Genomic DNA, 18,926 nt, shown 5'->3' on the forward strand with positions numbered 1-18,926 from the left:
TCACTACGACACAGAGAGCACAGGTTTCACCAAGTCCCTGGAAATGACACACAAAGGGCAGGTAATAACCTACAATATGTTGTTTCAGTGAGGGGTGTTAACGCACATCCTGCGGAACAACTGGATTAATTCCCAACTCGCTCCAATAATTAGCAAATCGCGGGTTTGTAAAACTTCCCATGTATTGACCCCGATGCATGCTGGGGCTTGTAGTCGGGGCACGGCTGCCGGCGGCTGTAAACCTGCTTGTGATTAGCTGGCGGCGCCGAATCGCTGCGCGGAGCCAATCAGTGGGCGGGATATTGGGGAGTCGCGAACTCCGGGAGTCGGCCGCGCATCGCCCGCTTTGGCCCGGCCCAGAGAAGCCTCGGCCGCCTCGGGCTGGGCGGACCTGACCTCACGGTGTTCTCTCCGACCCTGTTCCGACCCGTGCCGTCCGTCCTGTCCCGTCCCGGATGGCCGCGATCTCTCGGGCACCCACGGGCCGAAGGCAGGTGAGGCACCGGCGCTCTGTCTCAGTCTGTACCTGGGCAGCCTCGGCGCGGACCGGTGTTCGCGTCTTGTGTGGGGAGGGATCTGTGCAAGCCCCTTCCTATAACTCCTTACAGGAGGGTGCAGCCCGGTAGTGACCAGCTCTGCTCCAGGGAATCAGCGACAGGACGAGGGGACACTTAAGCTGTGACAGGGGTGGTTTAGGTTGGACATCAGAAAGGATTTCTTCACAGAAGGGGTAGTCGGACATTGGAAGGGGCTGCCCGCGGAGTCACCATCCCTGGAGATGTTTAAGGAAAGTCTGGATGTGGCACTCAGTGCTTTGGTCTGGTTAACAACGTGGGGATCAGGATCAGTCACGAGTTGGACTCGATGTTGTCAGGTCTTTCCTAAGGTCAGTAACTCTGTGATTCTTGGCAGGGCCACAGCCATGTACCCCGCAGGACCAGCGCCCGTGGTGACCTAACGCTGGTGGACACAGAGCTGGAGAGCGCCGGAGGAACTCCGTCCCGCCAGGGCAGGTTCCTGAAGGTGTGCGATGGAAACGCTGGTGCGACGCAGCGGTTCCCGAGGCCGGGAAGCACCGTGCGGGCAGGGAGCAGCCGTGCAGCCTTAAGCACTCCGGGCAGCGCTGCCCACACGCGGCTAAGCTCAGTCCTGAATAAAGTGGCACAACTAGAAAGCAAAATCATGGGTCAAAAAAAGCACCTGGAATTGCAGAACGCTGACTCGGACCTGAAGCCTTTGGCTGAGGAGTGCAGCTCATCCGCCTCTGGGCATGAAGGTGGTGCCAGGGGCAGGACATACTGGAAGAATTACGGTGCCACCAGTGGGAATGAGACTTGCGGGGATGCCTATTCTGGGGAAGAGGAAAGCATGCAAAGCCCTAAAAGGAGTGTTATGGTTAAACAACAGCTTGATCTGGATAGTGATGAAGAGGAAATGAGAGAATTGATGGAGAGCTCTTTGGGGTTTTCCAGTGGAAGTGGGAATCAGAAGGTTCTGGTAAATGATGCTCAGCAAGGTAGAAAGGTAAATACAAACTTTGCTGGATTATGTATTTTTATTAATGCTTTCATATAATTGTTTTAATTGGTTGATTGCTTTTTATTTAGATAACTCTAGCAACTAAATTTTAAATTTGCATTTGTGTCTTGCTCATGATAGGATTCAGGTTCACATCTTAACATTTTAAAATTACTCTATTTTACCCACAATGATTTGTTCTCCCTTTAGCAATCTACACATAACAATGAAGTAACACATAAATCTCTTTTTCGTGTTCTTCAAAAAGAGTAAGACTCCAGTTCCATCAGGAAAGGCTCCTCCACCTCGTAAGGAAGTTTCATCAGCAGAGTTATCTAAAGCATCTTCTTCTCACAACAAAGACTCGGAGAAAAGTGTGTTTAGTAGAGTTAATTCTCCAGCACCTTCACCCACCAGCAGAAACCTGTCAGGACATACCACGAGATCTCGACTGCTGTCATCTTCCATGAAGGACAACACTGTAAAGCATGCTCTGCCTAAAGCAGGCTACAGCAAGCACATCCAAGAATCCCTTGAAAGTGACAGAAGTGAAATAAAGTCATTAGATGAATTATTTTCTGAAGGAGCTGATGCAGAAGATCCATCCAGCAGCAGTTTGAAATGTAAGTTTTCTAAAATATTTTCTCAGTAGACTCAGTATCAATTGTGCTGATAATCTCCTGATAAATTCTCTTAATAAACTTGGGCAAATAGTCACTTTGAAAGGATTCACTGGTGAAATTTTATCCAAACCAAGGCCTGATCAAAGTAATTATCTTGATCTGTTTATTTTTTCTAGTGTAACAGGTTTGTATTTTTCTTAGCTTTTGACTTAATGGGTTCATATTAGTGATGCTGCCCTGGGTGACATGATGTCAAAACAATTAGAACATTTAAAGTAGTTTTCCTGTATCAGTGGCACAATGTACCAGTGGGTCAGAGTGAGAACAGCTGGAAATGAGGGGTGGCAAAAATCTCTTGAACTTCAGGAATGTCAGCTGATCAAAGGAGGAAATTATAGGAGTTTCTATGAAGTTAAAGAACCAGCGACTGATTTCTGTTGCTTTTTAGTACTGAACTAGGAAGGTAGTACTGATTTCCGCCCCCCCCCCCCAGCTTTTGTCATTACAGGTAAGTGTACTGTAATTTTCATGCAAATTCTCATGTGTAGGTGTCATTTGTTTTCAGATTTTGGACTGAATATCATGAGCCTTGATGATTTGGCACCAGATACTACCAGTAAGTCAGCAGAATTAAAGCGGAAAGTAAGTAGAAATTCCCCACTAGCACATATTCCCAGTCTGCCTTCGGTGGCGTGTGGAGGTTCTAAAATAAATACTTTTACAGGGAAAAGACATTCAGTTTACTCAAGAATCAAACAAATATGTGAAAAAAGATACATTGCTAATGGAAGAGGACCAGGCTGCTCTAAAAATGACCAGTGCAATAACTGGAGTGAATGATTCTTCTGAAGAGGAAGTTGAAAAATGTGTCTCTGAAGCTGAAATCTCAGAACATTTAAGTGGAGTTTCTTCAGATTTCCCTCCACACAAACAGGATTATCTTAATCAGAACGAGAGTACTCTTCATTCAGAATATTCTGAAGACTTTGAAAGGTCTCTGTCTGCAACAGACAGGGAATCTGTAGAGGGACATGTTGAGAGCTGCAGGTGTTCTGGAGCACACCCATCTTCAGGGTCATCCCTGTTGGTCACCCCAGAGCGGCACAGCCGGGGGCACCAAGTGACCGTCACAGAAACTGCAGTGCAGACAGCAGAGCCTCCCTTCACCTACTGCTGGGCAAAGGGTGAGTTCAGCCTGTTAGGCTGTACTGTGGTTTTAGGGCAGCTGCTGTCCCAAGAAACTGCAGAAGAACCAAGCAGTAGCACTAAACCTTTCCCCTCTCCCCACCCAGTAATTCTGATGCTATCCTATGCACAGCAAACCCCGCTGCAGTGCTCGGCCCACCTGTCGGAACCAGCTACATCGATCCAGTGCCAATCGCCAGTCACGTCATCAGCATGGATGCAGTAGAAGGTACCAAAACCACATTTATTCTTCCTTTTCACTCTGTTTTCTTCACCTGAGCCCAGCTTGGTTCGCTCAGCCCTTGCCGTACCTCACCGCAGTGCACCCTGTCCTGTCCCTTTCTCACAGCCCTGACTGCGTACAGCCCCTCGGTTCTTGTCTTACACACGATGTGCAAGCAGCACCTGATGCTGACCCAGCAGTTTGTCCAGAATGTTCACCACCTTCACACAGCCCTCGTGGAGTCATTAGAGCATGAAAAGTTCCACTACCATACCCTGGAAGAGGCTAAAGAGGTATTTATGACAAACCAGAGACCGAGTGTGTATTCCTTTCCAAACGCTTGCGGTATTTACAGCAAACCTAGTTTCTCTGCATATGAATAATTAATAAGTTTAAAAGGAAAAAAAAAAAGACAAATCCTACTGGAGGCCATAGTTTTTAAAGATTAAGGTTTCTGCTGTAGCATTTAGCTGTCCTCAAATAAGCAGGGATCATTCAGATGCTGCAACGGAAGGGTCACTTTCTGTTGCTAGTACAGAAACATGCAGGTATCTTGACATGAAGATTAGCTGCTTTCTACTATTAAATAAATAATAATCTACATAATGAAGACATTAGCTTATTAACTTTTTTTTTGGCAGTACATCAAGAATCACAAATCCCCACCTCTAACGATTGAGCAAGCGCTTGAAGAAATTCGGAGAGAGCCCAGGAGAAATTAAGTGCTTGGACAATTATTGAACTTCAAGTGACATTTATGTTCACAGCTCTAAGGCTGAAACAAGAAACCCTTCCAAGTTGCACTGATAAAAGGTTATAAACTGTATTGGAAGAATTCATACAATCTGCTACCTTAGTATAAATTAGTTAGTACAAGTTGCTAATTATTATATATAATTTACTTTTCTATACCTGAATGTTTTACTTGTTTACACAATACAGGGATACACAGAAACCTTCAGCCAGACTATGTCAGCAAAAGAGACATCAAGATAACACTTCTGCCTAATGGGACTGTGATAAGCCATCACAGTGCATACATTGATCCAGTGATTTGTGAGATCTGTGATCTCATCTATGATGGTGGTAGAAGTGAAAGTCTGTACTACAGCCCCTGAGAAATACAACCACAGCAGAAAATTACCATATCCTGACTTCAGTGCTATTATCCAAACAGCATTTCTGTATAATCAGCCTTGTCACATTACAACAAACCCAAACACACACTTGGGTGTGTTTATTAAGATAAATTCAAAACAAGGAAGGCTTATAGCCAAGCTTCAGGAAATCTCAGCTGCATTTTTATTTTAAAAAAATTGTTTATTGGAAGGCAAAACAACAACATTCACAAGTTGGTAACATACAGGTGTTGTACGCTGATTCACAGACAGGTATAGTTCCACAACTACAGTAGATCTAGAACAAACTGGTATTCCACCATACTAACTGAATGGTTTTAAGAGGGTTTTTGCTCTACAAACAACTGGAAAAGGGAACCGCCACGCAGACCTGGGGAGTGGAAGTGCGGTGTAAGGGCCTAACAGCTCTAGCTGGTGGTCTCTGGAAACAGTTACAAAAGGTTTGTTTCTTTTTTCATTTAGATTACAGCAAGTTTCCAAGAACATCTCATGGATAGAAACGTGTAGAGCAGAGAAAATGAATTATCTTCTATTGAACTAATTAGCTTTTATTAAAGGGTATATACAAAAATATAAAAAACTCAAAGACTGTGTTCCATTACAAAGCATCGCCCATCCCTCAGAGTGCTGGGAAAGCTACCAGAGAACTGACCCTTGTGTCCTGCCCCGAGTGGCGGCTGCAGCAGCTGCTGGGCAGGGCCTGGAGGTGAGTGGAAGGTTCTAAAAGCTTGCACAGTGCTCAGAGGTCACCTGCACTGGAACTAGATGCTTCGTTCCCCTTTTAGACATTAGGATACACTGCTCAGCATCAGTCTGACTTGATCCCAAGGCAGCACCCCTCCACTTCAAATAGAATTAACCTTTTGAGAGAAATAAACATACATTATGGAACTAGAGAACATACAACCACATCACATAATGTCTGTATTCCACAGGAATGAATGAGGCACAGTCCTGCACCAGGAACAGCTTGAGTGGGGTTTAATTCTGCTATAAAATGGGGAACTAATTGGAAAGTTTTGCAAGATAAATGGGAATTTTTAAACTTGCTAGACACGTCATAGTAAGAGCTGGCCTTTTTTAAGCACTAATTGACAAGTACTGAAGTACGTGTCATAGCTTTCAATTTTTCACCATAGTTTTAAAAGTAATTAATTAGTCACTTTGTCCAGACTTTAATCGGGATTTCTAAAAGTTTAATGTTTTGCAGAAGATGCAAGACATCTTTCTTCAGAGAGTCTTACTTGGATGGTGAAGGGTCTTGTGTTTCATGCTTCACTGAAACAACAGGGAGAAGAGTTCTTACACATTCTGCAGTTACCTAAGCTGCCTGAAGTGTTTGGTGGAATGACGGTTCTGTTAATAAGAAATTTTTCCTTATGGGCTTTATTTGAACCCATTTGATTGCACCGATCTAGAGGCAGAAGCGACATTTCATTGAGCATGCCAGCTTTTTCCTTTTAGCTGTTGGCAAGTGCCAATACTCAATGTACCACAGACTCTGCAAAAATCCATCATTTGGGTAATGGTCTTTTTCTGAACCCTTCCTGCACTACAGGGAATTTATTACAAATTCTGGCTTTGGCAGAATGTGATACTCATGGTAGGAAACTCTGACTAGGGCAGGGGTAAACAGTAGTGTGGCCTAACTTGGTTCCAACCACAAGGACCTCCCTGCTGTGGCAGCTGTCCCTTGTGTGGCACAGCTCCCCCTCCACTAAGTTTGTGACTGCTCCAAGTTTTTGTGGGGCCACATTCAAAGATGCAGATGCTCAGTACTGCAGCCAGGAAGTGACTTACGCAGAACACGCTTATTAATTAACATTTCAGAAATTAAAACGCAACACAATGCCTAAAAAGAAAAACTTGCTGGGTTAATCAGAGTACACATCCACTTACCTGCTGTTTTACTGCATCAGTTACATTAGAAAAAAATAAGAGCTACTTGCTATTTTGATTTGGGTTTACAAAAATCACTTTCAGGTCCATAGAGGTTTCTAAATTGCTGAGAAACATTCACTTACATTCGTCCCTGGCCTTCATGCGTGCGATAAACGAATAACTTTTATTTCTTCTGTAGTTTTCGTAAGGGTCGTCCAATGCAACTCCCACTCCTTTGTACTGATCCCATTTGTCTCGGATATCACCTCCTTTAATTGGATCTTGAATTCCTTGCTCCTTGGCTCCCAATCCACCAGATCCACTCCATCCTGCAGCAAGGACACAACACTGCAATCCTTTCACTGCTTTTATATGACTACAATTGTGAAGACAAACACGGACATTTTGGAAACAACCAAAGACAGCATGAGTTTGATAAAGCAGGATGGAAACAGACAACCTGAAACAACACATGAACTATCCAATTTATTTCACAAGCATTAATATGCAGAGATTCTAGGAGCTGACAGCAGCAGTATCCCTAAAAACTGTTAGGAGGGTAAGAAGAAAGGCAGTGCAAGTCCAATCTGTCCAGTCAACCCTGCTGACCTGCACTGCAGGGAGATGAAACACTTCGGGTAGGGTCAGTTCTATCCGATGCCAAATTCACACCCCCGTCTTCTGTATCTTTCTCAGAAAGGCAACTATCATTGCTCCATATACTTACATCTGAGAATATTCTTATGCTGACCTTGATGCCAAGGAATAATTCCTTATGAACATGCATTAATTAATTACATCTAAGACTTCGGTGTCTAATTTTGCTTCCTGGCTTGTCTAAGATTCTAGAACAGCATCTTACCCATTTTCACTAGCATTTGATGGCCTTTATTTTCTTCTCCAAGTCTCGATTCTGGTATAGAAGGCCCAGAACTGGAGCCCAAACCAGCAGAAGAACTAAGAAAACAAGAACAACAAATTTAGAACCAGTGATACTATTCTGACACAAAACACAATCAGTTCTATTCCGTTAAGCATTAACATCCAACACAATTCTATCCACTCTACTAAGCTATTCTTTACTACAGCCATCAGATAATGCAGCTATTGCGGTGCCAGAAACACATCACCTGCTTCTCAGCACAAGGGAAGTCAAACACTGTGCTCTTCCCAATGGAGCACACAGAGAATTACTTGTGCTCCCAAGGAAGGCACACACAGAGTTTTGCAGTTTTCACTCCTGCATGCAGTTTTGTTAAAATAAAAAGCCACCGCAATAGAGTAATATTCTCTCTACAAGCCCATATAGCAGATAAATTGTTTCTAGATCTGCTCTCCATCATCTTTTCTGCTCTTTGATGAAATGCTAATTATCCCCTGGTAAGGAGGCAGTGCCCCTGCAGGCGCTCTGTTCAAACAGCCCAGGTAAAAGGAGACAGGACCAAAGCAGAGCTTACGGAGGAGTGGGGCTGCGAGAGCGGGACCGGCGCCGCCTCCCTGGGGAGTAGGATTTGGACCGAGATCGTGACCGAGACCGCGATCGGCTGTGCGAGGAGCGGGACCTGCTCCGGCTTCTGAAAGGGAGAGCACACAAGTTACCAGAGCAACCCCCGTGGATCCTTGGATCAGCCTCCAGGGTTGGGGTTTTCCTGCTCCCCCAGTTCCCAAGGTTCAGCCCCCCATGCCCTACCTGGACTGTGAGCGAGAATAGGATCGCGATCGAGAGCAAGAGCGAGAGCGTGATCTCGAGTAGGAGCCAGATGATTTTGAAGATCGTGAGTGAGACCGAGAAGAGGAACGACCTCGGCTTTTAGACCGACTGCGAGACCGAGAGGGCCCACTGCACAAATGAGCAGAGAAAATCCAGTGAGATTCCATGGAGAAGCACCAGAAACACAAATCTACTGATCAAATTCAAATTACCCACAAGCACTACTTCTGCAGTGACAGTGAAAGCTTGAGTGTGAAAAACTTTCACAGAATCACAAAGTGGTTTGGGTTGGAAAAGACCTTAAAGCCCATCCAGTTCCAACCCCTGCCATTGAGCAGGGACACCCTCCTCAAGACCAGGTTGCTCCAAGCCCTGTTTAACCTGGCCTTGGGCACTTGCAGGGATGGGGCACCCACAGCTGCTCTGGGCAACCTGTGCTATGCCCATTTTCTGCAGATTAGACAGAAATTCCAGCGCATTGAAACTCATTATTCCATCAGCATGTTGCTGAACAGACTTTCCCTCTGCATTTAGCCGAACCATCTTCCGGATGAACAGCACAAAGCAGAAGGTGGCACACAGGAACTCTCACCTATTTCTCTTCTCTTGACCTTTCCTCCGCCTTGCTCTCATTTTAGCTCTGAAGAATTCATACAGTCCATTCTGCTCCCATCCTTCACTGCAACAAATCAACCACACAGAACCCACAAGTGTAAATTCCACTTCATTTGCGACGTTAAGGATTTTCACAGGATTTAGTACAGAAAAAAGGGTGTGGGAAAAACTGTCTCACAAATCTCAGTATAAGATCAAACAGCAAGTGCAGTTGCAATACAACAAGAGCATTAGGAGAACCAAGACACAGGCAAAAGAGAGGGAGGCACTTTGTGATTTGAGGCACCTTCTTAGAGCATTTTTCTTACCATTTTATTGGCTACACCTACCCTTACCTGTTTCTAGGCCTGTCATGAGACGGTGGACTATAGAATGCCTCAACTGCAGCCAGAAGTCTCTCACTGGGGGGCATTGGAGGTGGAAGACGTATATCTTTAGGATCTAAAGGTTTATACTCGTGATCTTCAAGCTGCGGGAAACAAAACAAATTCCATTTGTGTCGTGTCATGACACAAATTATTAACCTGAAGAGTTGTTTATTATTATTATTATTATTATTATTATTATTAGTATTAGTATTAGTATTATTAGTATTATTATTATTAACCTGAAGAGTTAAATACAGATTTAGCTGTGTAGAGATCTCAAATTTCAATACTGGATAAAAAATAATCTGGAAATAAGGATTCTGCAGATGCTTCCTCATGTAATCACTATTGTGACTTCTCTGAGAAAAGCCTGCACTGCACAGTTTGAAGTATTAAGTGGGTCACCAGGTAGGTGAAATGCAGATCTCATCCACCTTTGTGCTAATGTGTCTGGATGGAAGCCTGGCACAAACTCGTGTTCATCTCAAATACAGAATACATAAATGTAAATATCCCTGAAGATGCTGATACAGGTATGTTTCCTGTTCTCCATCCTTCTTCGTATATGTAACATTGATATCGTAAAACATCTTCAAGAGAATAACGATTATGAAGAACTAGTACGGTGGCCCCACCAGATCTGTGAGGTCTCTCCGGCCATCTGGAAATCACGGGGGATTTCCATTTCCTACAAAGAGGGATCAGACTTGCAGTATAAATTATTCTTTCACACGGTGGGTTCAACCAGCTTCCTCTTGCACACAACATACGAAAATTCTCACCATTTCCACTACCTAGTCCCCCTAACTACTCCTGCTCTTATACCCTGGACAACTGCTTGTGGGATGGAAGGATTTGAAATCATACACATCGATGTTGAACTGCCCCTAATAACAACAACATGTTTTGGATCTTTTAATCCCACCAGCGTCTTGGTTTGAATCAGTCCCATAGCAAGCACTTACTTTGACAAGTGGAGCCATCAGGCCAGCAGGAAGATCGAAGTAGGGAACATTTGGCACCAGGCTGGGATCATCATGGTTCATGTGAGGGGGCCCTTGGCGCCGCATGTGAGGGGGCTGCCCATTAAATCCATGTGGGGGAGGCCCAAAATCAGGGTGCTGTGGCCCTCCCCAGGGAGGATGCTCGCTGATACCAGGATGAGGCAATCTGTGACCAGGATGATGATGAGGAGGTCCAATTTCTGCAGAGTGGGAGGGTTAAAATGTTTTATTTAGCTATCAAAGAAAGAAGGCAATCAGAGATGTACTTCAATTACTACATTTATCCTAAAACCCAATCTCAGCAGATCCAGCAAAGCACCAGAAATGAAGGACCAGAGGCTGGCTACAAGTCCACACTCAAGAACACCCTGCAGTGCATTTACCTCCCTGGCCACAGCAACCACTCTCAAGACAACAAGATAGTTCACCCCAAGCCACTGCTTCCTTTGGGACATACTGTGGTCAAAAGGACTCAAATCCATTGGTTTTCAACCATTTTTGGACTTGGAAAATTGAGAAACTTTTAGGATTAACGTAGCAACTCCTACACAGAAATATAATCTATTTTCTAAATGACTTGTCACACAGAACCAGGGTGATCTTTGGCCTTCACACTGACAAGGATCATTCCAGAGTAACGGTAACTCCTGCAGGTGAAATGGAAACTACCTCTGGCCAGACAAGCTGCACCAGGTTACACTCCCACGCATTCCCATGTTCCAACAAGAGAATAAACCCAATGAGGAGGAAGAACTGGAGGTAAGGATCGTTTCACCACACACTACCAAGCCCCACAACATTAAATGCAGAAAACTAGAGAGCCTGGCAGTCAAAATAAAAAGAAAGAACATATGAGTGTATGCACAGGAACAAATCCTTTCAGCCTTGGTCTTAACTTCCTCCATCTACAGAGGTCACAGCTCTCATCAGCCCTCACCTATGGGCTGATGTGCAGGTGATTAAATTTACAAGAAAATGCTGCTTCTCACCTTTGAACTTACTACTTTAAAAGCAAAGTAGTCGCAAAAGAGGTGCCTGTAGAAATGCCGACTTGAATCTGGACTACAATTTCTTATTCGTTAGGGAAGACTCAAAAAGCAAGGAAGCATCCAACTCTGCATGTGTTTCCTACTGAGTTCTTAGCAGTAGCTTCCCAAACTCCCAAACTAAGCATTTCTCAGGAAAATCACAACAGTCCACCAAGGATAAACTGTCATCCCAAGCCACTAAATAATTTTGTAATGGCAATCAGCATTACAATAGAAGAAAACCTGGCCTGGTACACACTTTACCTTGAGGAAAATCCCCCTGGGGGTAATCAAAACGATGAGGATAAGGAGGCCTTTCAAAGGGATGGCGAGGTGGAAAATCATCCTGCATGAAGCGAGGTGGAAAGCGGTTGAAATTATGCGGATGCGGGGGCTGGTTGAATTGGGGATGTTGCTGATGTGGAGGAAATGGGCCTCTGAAGTGAGGTGGCCGCTGCATTCGAAATGGAGGTTCCCTCTGACCCCCACCCCATGGAGGCTGTTCATGCTGGTTGTTCCACGGTGCTTCAAACTGGTTGTTCCATGAAGGATCAGGCTGGTTGTTCCAAGGTGTCTCTCGCTGATTGTTCCAGCCTTGATCTCTCTGTTCATTCCACATTCCTTCGTGGTTGTTATTCCAGGGAGGACAGTGAGGTGGTCCCTGGAGGTGAAGTACAGAAGCCTGGTCATTAGGTTACAAGAATGAAGAACACAATAATGTATCTTCTTAAGGAAATACAGCCCATGCACAGGTGAAAGAACATTTCAAATATGAGTCTGAATGACTGTAACTTCAGAAAAAAGATGGGAAAAGACCAAACTGTTACCAAACCAACAGCTCTCGTTCATAGGAATAGCGTGACGGTTAACAAACTGAAATAGGATTAACATTTTGCCTCTAACTGCACTCAGAATGACAAAGCTTGGCATTGAAATCTGGATTTCTAACTTTCGCTGTTTCTAACTTTCCAGCTTTTCACTGCACTTCCACAACCAAGGTGGTCATTCCCAACCTCCACAACCGAGACAGTCATTCTAAACCTCCGCATCAGTTTTTGGAACCGTTTCTTACCTGTTGTTGACCCCACGGTGCAACAGGGTGAGGTTGGTCAAACCAGGGTGGTTTATTTGGGGGAATCTGATCATGAGATCCAGGCCCACGTGGTCCACCGGAGGCAGGATCCTGCACTCCAGACCCAGTTGTGTCATACTCTGTAGAACCAGCCAGAGGCAGCTGAGATTTACCATCATCTGGAACAATTTAGAGACTATTGTCAGCATCAAAGTCACTTGCAGTTAATAAAACATCAGCACACCAGGCTCCAGATTAATTCCTTCTGCAGAAATCTAATTATTGGGAGTCAGTACTTCTGATCCATTCCACAATCATCTCTTTGGTTCTTTTTATACTCAAGAATTCGCCTGCACCTGCTGCAAGGTTCTGAACAGATTCAAGCTTTTGCCTGAACCAAACAAGCAGCGCATTGTGCCTCAGTATTAAAAAAGGAGGGGGGGGAAAAGAAAAGTCATAACATTGTCACCCAGCGATTTTTGCACAGGTCCCAGGTCAGCTCAGTACCTGCTTGTGTGACTGGAACAGATGGTGGAGCTGAGGTTGGGGCTGCTGTGGGGGCTTGAGGTGGGGGTGTTGATTTCACCTCATTCTCTAGTGGGGGTATTTGGATCTGTTGCTGCTGCTGCTGCTGTGTTAAACTGTTCACAAACTCTTCGTGTTGAGTTTTCAAGTTCTGAATCTGCTGTTGGAAAGCCACTTGCACAGGCTGGACAACCGTTGCATATTCAGTGATCAAATTTGCCTGATAAAAGAAATGAAGAAGAACAAGTGAACGCTGAACCTGTAACACCTACCTCATCCACTTGCTCTGAATTCCCTGCATTGCCCTTCATCCTCTCTCCCAAAAAATGCCTGAGGATGCAGGATAATGGTGGCAGAACCACTCAGTGTCATCACAAAGCTTTGTGGAGATTTCCAAAATATTCTCTGCATCCTGAAACCCACCACCTTTAGTACTGCCTTTCCAATACAGCTCAAATCAACAGCATCCATTATTAATAATAAAAAGGAGAAGTTCCTGCTGCCACTACAATTTTTATATTCAATGTATCCAATTAAAAACCACGTTTGCTTGTTTCCTTTTAACCAAACACTCCCCACTATACAAGACACTGTCAAATACAGGACTCTATCAGTCTGTATCCTGTATCCAGGGCCACATCAGCAGCTGGATTATTGAATGTTCGAAATAACAAGGTTATATTTTACATTATTTTTGGTAATCCCTTGTAAGCAACTTCAAGGGAGGGGAGGGGAGACAAAATTTAACATTACACTTTGAAAAGGAAAGTAATTTTCAAAATATTTGCATAAATAAGAAAACTGGTATTTTTGTGGCTAACCTGGTACTGGCCAAGTCCAAGAGCTGGGCTTTGTAACTGCTGAATGATGGACTCATCAAAGTACCCATTTTTCTCCCATAGCTGAAGAAGCTGCATGAATAAGAGCGAAAGGATTTTAGAAATTATGAACAATCAAAGAAAAACTGAGCCACAGCATTTTTGTGTCTTTAGCTTTTCATAAGACCTAGGACTTTTCTATTTATTTTTGAATGACTAAAGATTCAGATGCATTCATCATTGTGGTAACTCTTAAATAAAGCCTAAGGACTTTGAAGTTCTATTTTTAATGTGTACTAGAGCACCTCCTATAACAGACTTTATGAAGACAGACTAGAAAAATCTCAGTTACCTTCTTGAACCTGCCTATTTGTGAATTTACATAGCACCAACCTAACAAAGCAAAAGTCACAGTTAAACCAAAACCAGATACTCACTCTGGCAATTTTCTGTTGCTTATCCTCCTCCACTGCTAGAAAACTGGTACAATAAATAGGCACAACCACCTTCTGTAAAGCAGCCAGAAGATCTCGTGCTTGCTTCCTCTGGCTTCAAGAAAGGAATGGAAAGAGTTATCTTTTTCACTTTAACAGTAAGTGCATTGGAATATTCAATTCATCTCAACTTCTGCTATACTAAAAGTAGTGGAATCATGAGGCAGAAAGTTCTCTCCCTAATGACTTTATTGCAAAATCTCGTCTGGAGGAAAAATACACAAAGTAAGAAAAATGGTTTTACCTAAATTTGATTACTAAAGCACCAGATCAAATCTCTGGACATCTAAGGACAGCTGCTACAAACAATTAGTACACTAAAATATGAAGTGACTAGTCAAACCAACACTGTATCTAGGAGAGAAACTTCATCAAATAATCAAAACAGCAAACTGAAACCCAGAACTGAATTCTTACCAGTGATGCAAAACATCATTGATTAAGTAGATGAGGTGCAGGCGCAGCTCAAAGTGAGCTCCTTCTGCGGTTATCCGGTTCCGCAGGTGCCCGGCCATCAACTCACAGTGTGCAGGAGACTTGGCATTACTAAACATCCAGTTCTTGCCAGCCTTAGAAAAACAAAATTTAAATTATTTTAAGTCAGTCTAATGTGTTCCCATGATATAGGCTTCCTGTAGTTCTGAAATAACTGAAGGAAGAGGAGTTTTCAGGTAACAGCTTTCATCTTACCTGCCACGCAACACAGATATAAAGCTGTTGTTAACGTACAGAGAATCTCAAAATTCAAATGAACCCACAGTGCCACCAAATCCCTGCGCAGATTCAGATCACTTACTGAGATTGCATCTTTTGTGCAAGTGTCAATTATTGGCTGCAACAAGTTGTCAAATTCGTTCATATCTAACTGGGTTTCCTCCAAAACTTTTTGCATTTGTTGCTCGATTGCAAGGGCTACTGCTGATGTGACTTGTTCCTGATCAAAGAAAAAAAAAAAAAAAAATTACATTATAGCCAAAATTCTGTTAAAGAATAAAGCTGCTGTATCCTTATCCCCTTGGACCTAAGTGGCAATCTCAAGGACCAAAATCTTTCAAAATCTTTTACAAGCACTGTGACTTTATGAAAATGTTTCAATTCTTTGGTTCTGAAAAGAAAAGACTCTTCATATTTTTCTGGAGAAGTTCAGTTTACTTCTACTTCTAAAATTTATCACATTCTAAAATTTATCAATAAAAAATGATTGCAAGAAGCTCTTAAACATAAGGAACATATCCAAGGCACAAGGAACTCTTCAGTTTGGTTTTCAGCAGCTTTAACAGTTGAACTTCTCCTGCAGAAATCAGCTAGCTGATAGCAAACAGTTCCGCTCCAATCTAAGTCGGAATACTACAAACTGGAACATCTTGCAGTTCCCAGCAATCTGCAGCATCAAACCAAGGTTAAAGCAGTCACAGTTTATTCCACTCTAAAACTGACAAGATTTTTCAAAGAGCAAATAGAAGGTTTTAATCATAGATCACTCATCCCATAATAATATAACCCATATGCAATCACACCCACAGATACATCCATTCTAGAGGAATGATGGTATTTGCCACATAACAAAAGTAAGGAAAGCAACATCCCTTCTCCTCACCTCCAGCTCTGCTCAGCAGCAAACCATCCTTTCCCCCTTCACTCCTAATTCCTACAGCCACTGACAGGCCAGGATACACCACATGAGAGCTCCTCTCAAACCAACCTGTCTCATAGCGAGGAGATGCTGCTCCTGCTGCTGCAGGTTCCACTGACTCTGCTGGATGAGCTCCTCCACAGACGGGGTGCCCTGAGGGGCTGGGATGGGTGCAGCCGGCGGAAGCGATGGCTGTGGCAGGGATTGGATCTGTGTGGAAGCCTCGATATCTTGGCTTTGCTTGCACAACACTATCAGACAGAGTAAACTTTGAAAGTAAACCTCCCAGAGAAAACTGCTACCACCAACCCACGGGTGAAAATGGCACCAGTTCCAAATAGACCCTCGCTCTGAGGGGGTGAGAGGGGTCTCCACAGCTGCTTGGACAATGCTCTGACACTTGGTGGGATTCTTGGGGTGTCCTGTGCAGGGCCAGGAGTTGGACTCGATGATCCTAACGGGTCCCTTCCAACTCAGCATATTCTATGATTCTACGGTTAATGCAAAATCACAGGTGGATGGTGCCAAAGAGGAGAGTCAGCAACTCCCGGTGCACTTCCAGAGGCACAACTCCAGGACAAGCCGAGTGAGTTCCGGCTCTCCAGGTGCCGAGCTCCGTCTCACCACGCTGCCCGTCCCTGCGGCTCCCCCTGCCCGCCTCCAAACCCACAACCGGGGCCATGAGGAGCCGTGGGCAGCGCTGAGCCAACTACCGGGAACCCCGAGCGCAGGAAGAGGCTGCAAACCGGTCCCGGCAGAGCAGGACGAGACCAGAAGAGACAAAAGTGTCTCCGCCGGCCGACCCCGAGACCCCGCGGCCGGCGAGGGAGGGAGCCCCGAGCCGGCCCCGCCCGAGCCGCAGGCCCCACTCACGCTGCTGCTGCTCCAGGGCCAGCTTGTACTTGTAGTAGCCGTAGAAGTCGCCCCCGAAGAGAAAGGAGAATTTGGGGTTCTCCTTCTGCTTCTCCATCGTCATCTTCTCGAACTCGGGCCCGTTCCGCGCCACAAACTGCGCCAGCTTGTCGATGACATTCCGCAGCTCCTGGTCTGTGGGGAAGCAGCGCCGTCATGCCTCGCTCTCCCCCCCATTCCCGCGGTCGCCCCCCGTTCCCCCCGGAGCCCCCGATGGCCCCTCACCGTCGGGCGGCAGCGGCATCTCCATTGCCGCGGGTCCCCGGCCCGCTGGGCCGCGCCGCACTGCCCGCCGAGCAGCTGCGACACCCGCGCGGCCGCGCTTTACGGCCCCGTCGCCGTGGAGACGGCGCGCGGCGCCGATGACGCGGGGTCGCATGTCGCGGTCGGAGCGGCGTTAGGGGAGGGAATGATTAAATTAAAACAATTAAACAACAGTTAAACAAATTAAACAACAATTAAATAACGAGGAAACCGCTAAATGTTGGGGTTTGGCCCCTGTGAAAAATGCATGTATTTTATGATTGGCTTTTCGCAAATATTCAAATGAATATTATATGTGTTGTGTTAGAAAGTAATGCTGTATTAATTCTCTTAAGTAGTGTGTTAAATATAGTTTTAGGTTATAACGAAATGTTAAAATAGAAACTATGCTATGTAGGAGACTTTTTTTAAAGAAAGGACTCGCGGTGAGATAGTAGCTACAGGACACCTAAATCTTTCAGAGAAAAAGAATTTATTGCTCTCTTGTCAGAAGAAACGAACTTCTTCCTGCCTCGAAGGCGCTGTTAGGATTCAGAGGAAGGAGTTGATGATGACCAGACAGAATCCTGTATTTGAATGGAATTTATGCATCATGTATAAGATGTATGAATATGCAACAGGCTGCTGTTTTTAAGGGTTAGTCCTTTGTTAATGGGGGTCCTTTTTCAGGCTTATGCTGCCCAGAAAAAGGTACCCGGGCGTCCGTAACTCTTTGTCTCTATTGTCTCATATTGTCCTAATTTAATTTGTCCAAATTATTATTACTCTAATTGTATTACTATTTTTATAACCATTTAATTACTGTTAAACTTGTAAAATTTTAAAAACAAGCAATTGGCGTTTTTCACAGGATCAATCCTGCCTCCTTTTCACTGAATTGTTGTAATGAGTCATCAGCTTTTAGCCAGCTTCAGTTCAGTTTCTTTTTCACGAATTTTTTGGTTGTTTTGATCCTGAACTTGCCAAACCCTTAAGTTTGCTAAATTAACCCTGAGAAGGTTCTACAGGCCAATGCTGAGGGGATTGGGGATTGGATAGTTAGGAGCTTATGGCCCTTCAAGGGTTGGGTTCATCCCCTGATTTTGGTGCCAGGGGAAATTCCAACTTAACACGGATCAAAATAGGAAACAGTTCCCTCATCAAAGTCAGCTTTCCAAACCTCTGTTCAAGATCAAGAAGAAATGGGAATGCCTTTGGCAAAAAAGGTGCTTTTGAGACAAAGCAAGCTTAAAATGCCTCTAAGCAGGAAATCCAGGAGAAATGGCTGCTGGCATCCTGGGCTTGCCAGGCAGGTTTTGTACTTGATTGCAAGGCAGCCGGACACTCCAGGCCATTGGCCCCTAAAGAATGAGAACGGGCCTTTTCCTGGGAAAGAAATGTCACCAGCCCCGGTTCTCGATGGCAGATTGTAGGACTCCATTGGCACTATCAAAGCAGCCCGAGTTGGCACTGGTGCCAGCTTGGGTCTGGGAGGCATCCTGCGTATCGCGGATTTTCAGGAGCCAGCCGGCCACTCCGGGGCACAGGCCCCAAACATAAACAACGGGCCTTTCCCTCTGAAACAAAACTCACCAGTCCCGGGCCTTGGTGGCAGATTGTGGGACTCCGTTAGCACTATCAGAGCAGCCCGAGTTGGCACTGGTGCCAGCTTGGGTCTGGGAGGCATCCTGCGTATCGTGGATTTTCAGGAGGCAGCCGGCCACTCCGGGGCACAGGCCCCCAAACATAAAAAAAGGGCCTATCTCTCTGAAACAAAAGTCACCAGCCCCGGTCCTTGGTGGCGGATTGTGGGACTCCGTTGGCACTATCAAACCAGCCCGAGTTGGCACTGGTGCCAGCTTGGGTCTGGGAGCCATCCTGCGTATCGCGGATTTTCAGGAGCCAGCCGGCCACTCCGGGGCACAGGCCCCCAA

General features: G+C 45.0%; 2 protein-coding genes across 3 annotated transcripts; one reads left to right on the forward strand and one right to left on the reverse strand.

Annotated features, from left to right (window-relative positions):
* Positions 1–355: 355 nt before the first annotated feature.
* Positions 356–5,640, forward strand: C28H19orf44 (chromosome 28 C19orf44 homolog). Its single transcript, XM_030966906.1, has 8 exons — positions 356–494; positions 913–1,524; positions 1,787–2,141; positions 2,707–2,783; positions 2,866–3,325; positions 3,460–3,555; positions 3,676–3,842; positions 4,191–5,640. Exons 1-8 carry the CDS (start codon positions 456–458, stop codon positions 4,269–4,271), a joined length of 1,887 nt encoding a protein of 628 aa, XP_030822766.1. The 5' UTR covers positions 356–455; the 3' UTR covers positions 4,272–5,640.
* CHERP (calcium homeostasis endoplasmic reticulum protein) lies at positions 5,216–17,087 on the reverse strand. 2 transcript variants are annotated; one of them, XM_030966904.1, is made up of 18 exons: positions 16,975–17,087; positions 16,711–16,884; positions 15,907–16,088; positions 15,001–15,138; positions 14,622–14,773; positions 14,148–14,259; positions 13,714–13,803; positions 12,875–13,112; positions 12,368–12,546; positions 11,560–11,956; positions 10,229–10,467; positions 9,231–9,364; positions 8,873–8,959; positions 8,260–8,409; positions 8,027–8,143; positions 7,432–7,526; positions 6,713–6,898; positions 5,216–5,548 (listed from the first exon to the last, which is right to left on the reverse strand). In XM_030966904.1, exons 1-18 carry the CDS (start codon positions 16,997–16,999, stop codon positions 5,544–5,546), a joined length of 2,700 nt encoding a protein of 899 aa, XP_030822764.1. In that variant the 5' UTR covers positions 17,000–17,087; the 3' UTR covers positions 5,216–5,543. The 2 variants fall into 2 exon arrangements, with proteins under 2 accessions (XP_030822764.1, XP_030822763.1); XM_030966903.1 differs by lacking the exon at positions 5,216–5,548 and having other exon boundaries at positions 6,705–6,898.
* Between the last annotated feature and the right edge of the window lie 1,839 nt (positions 17,088–18,926).

The sequence above is a fragment of the Camarhynchus parvulus genome, chromosome 28 (genome assembly GCF_901933205.1).
Source record: "Camarhynchus parvulus chromosome 28, STF_HiC, whole genome shotgun sequence".
Taxonomy (NCBI): Eukaryota; Metazoa; Chordata; class Aves; order Passeriformes; family Thraupidae; genus Camarhynchus; species Camarhynchus parvulus.

Coding starts and splice junctions, on each gene's coding strand:
- C28H19orf44 (XM_030966906.1), top strand. CDS start 456: ATGGCCGCGATCTCTCGGGCACCCACGGGCCGAAGGCAG. Junction 2,142..2,706: donor ATCCAGCAGCAGTTTGAAAT/GTAAGTTTTCTA, acceptor ATTTGTTTTCAG/ATTTTGGACTGAATATCATG. Junction 3,326..3,459: donor CACCTACTGCTGGGCAAAGG/GTGAGTTCAGCC, acceptor TCCTATGCACAG/CAAACCCCGCTGCAGTGCTC.
- CHERP (XM_030966903.1), bottom strand. CDS start 16,999: ATGGAGATGCCGCTGCCGCCCGACG. Junction 8,410..8,872: donor GGTCAAGAGAAGAGAAATAG/GTGAGAGTTCCT, acceptor TCATTTGTGCAG/TGGGCCCTCTCGGTCTCGCA. Junction 7,527..8,026: donor TCTCGCAGCCCCACTCCTCC/GTAAGCTCTGCT, acceptor TTGTTTTCTTAG/TTCTTCTGCTGGTTTGGGCT.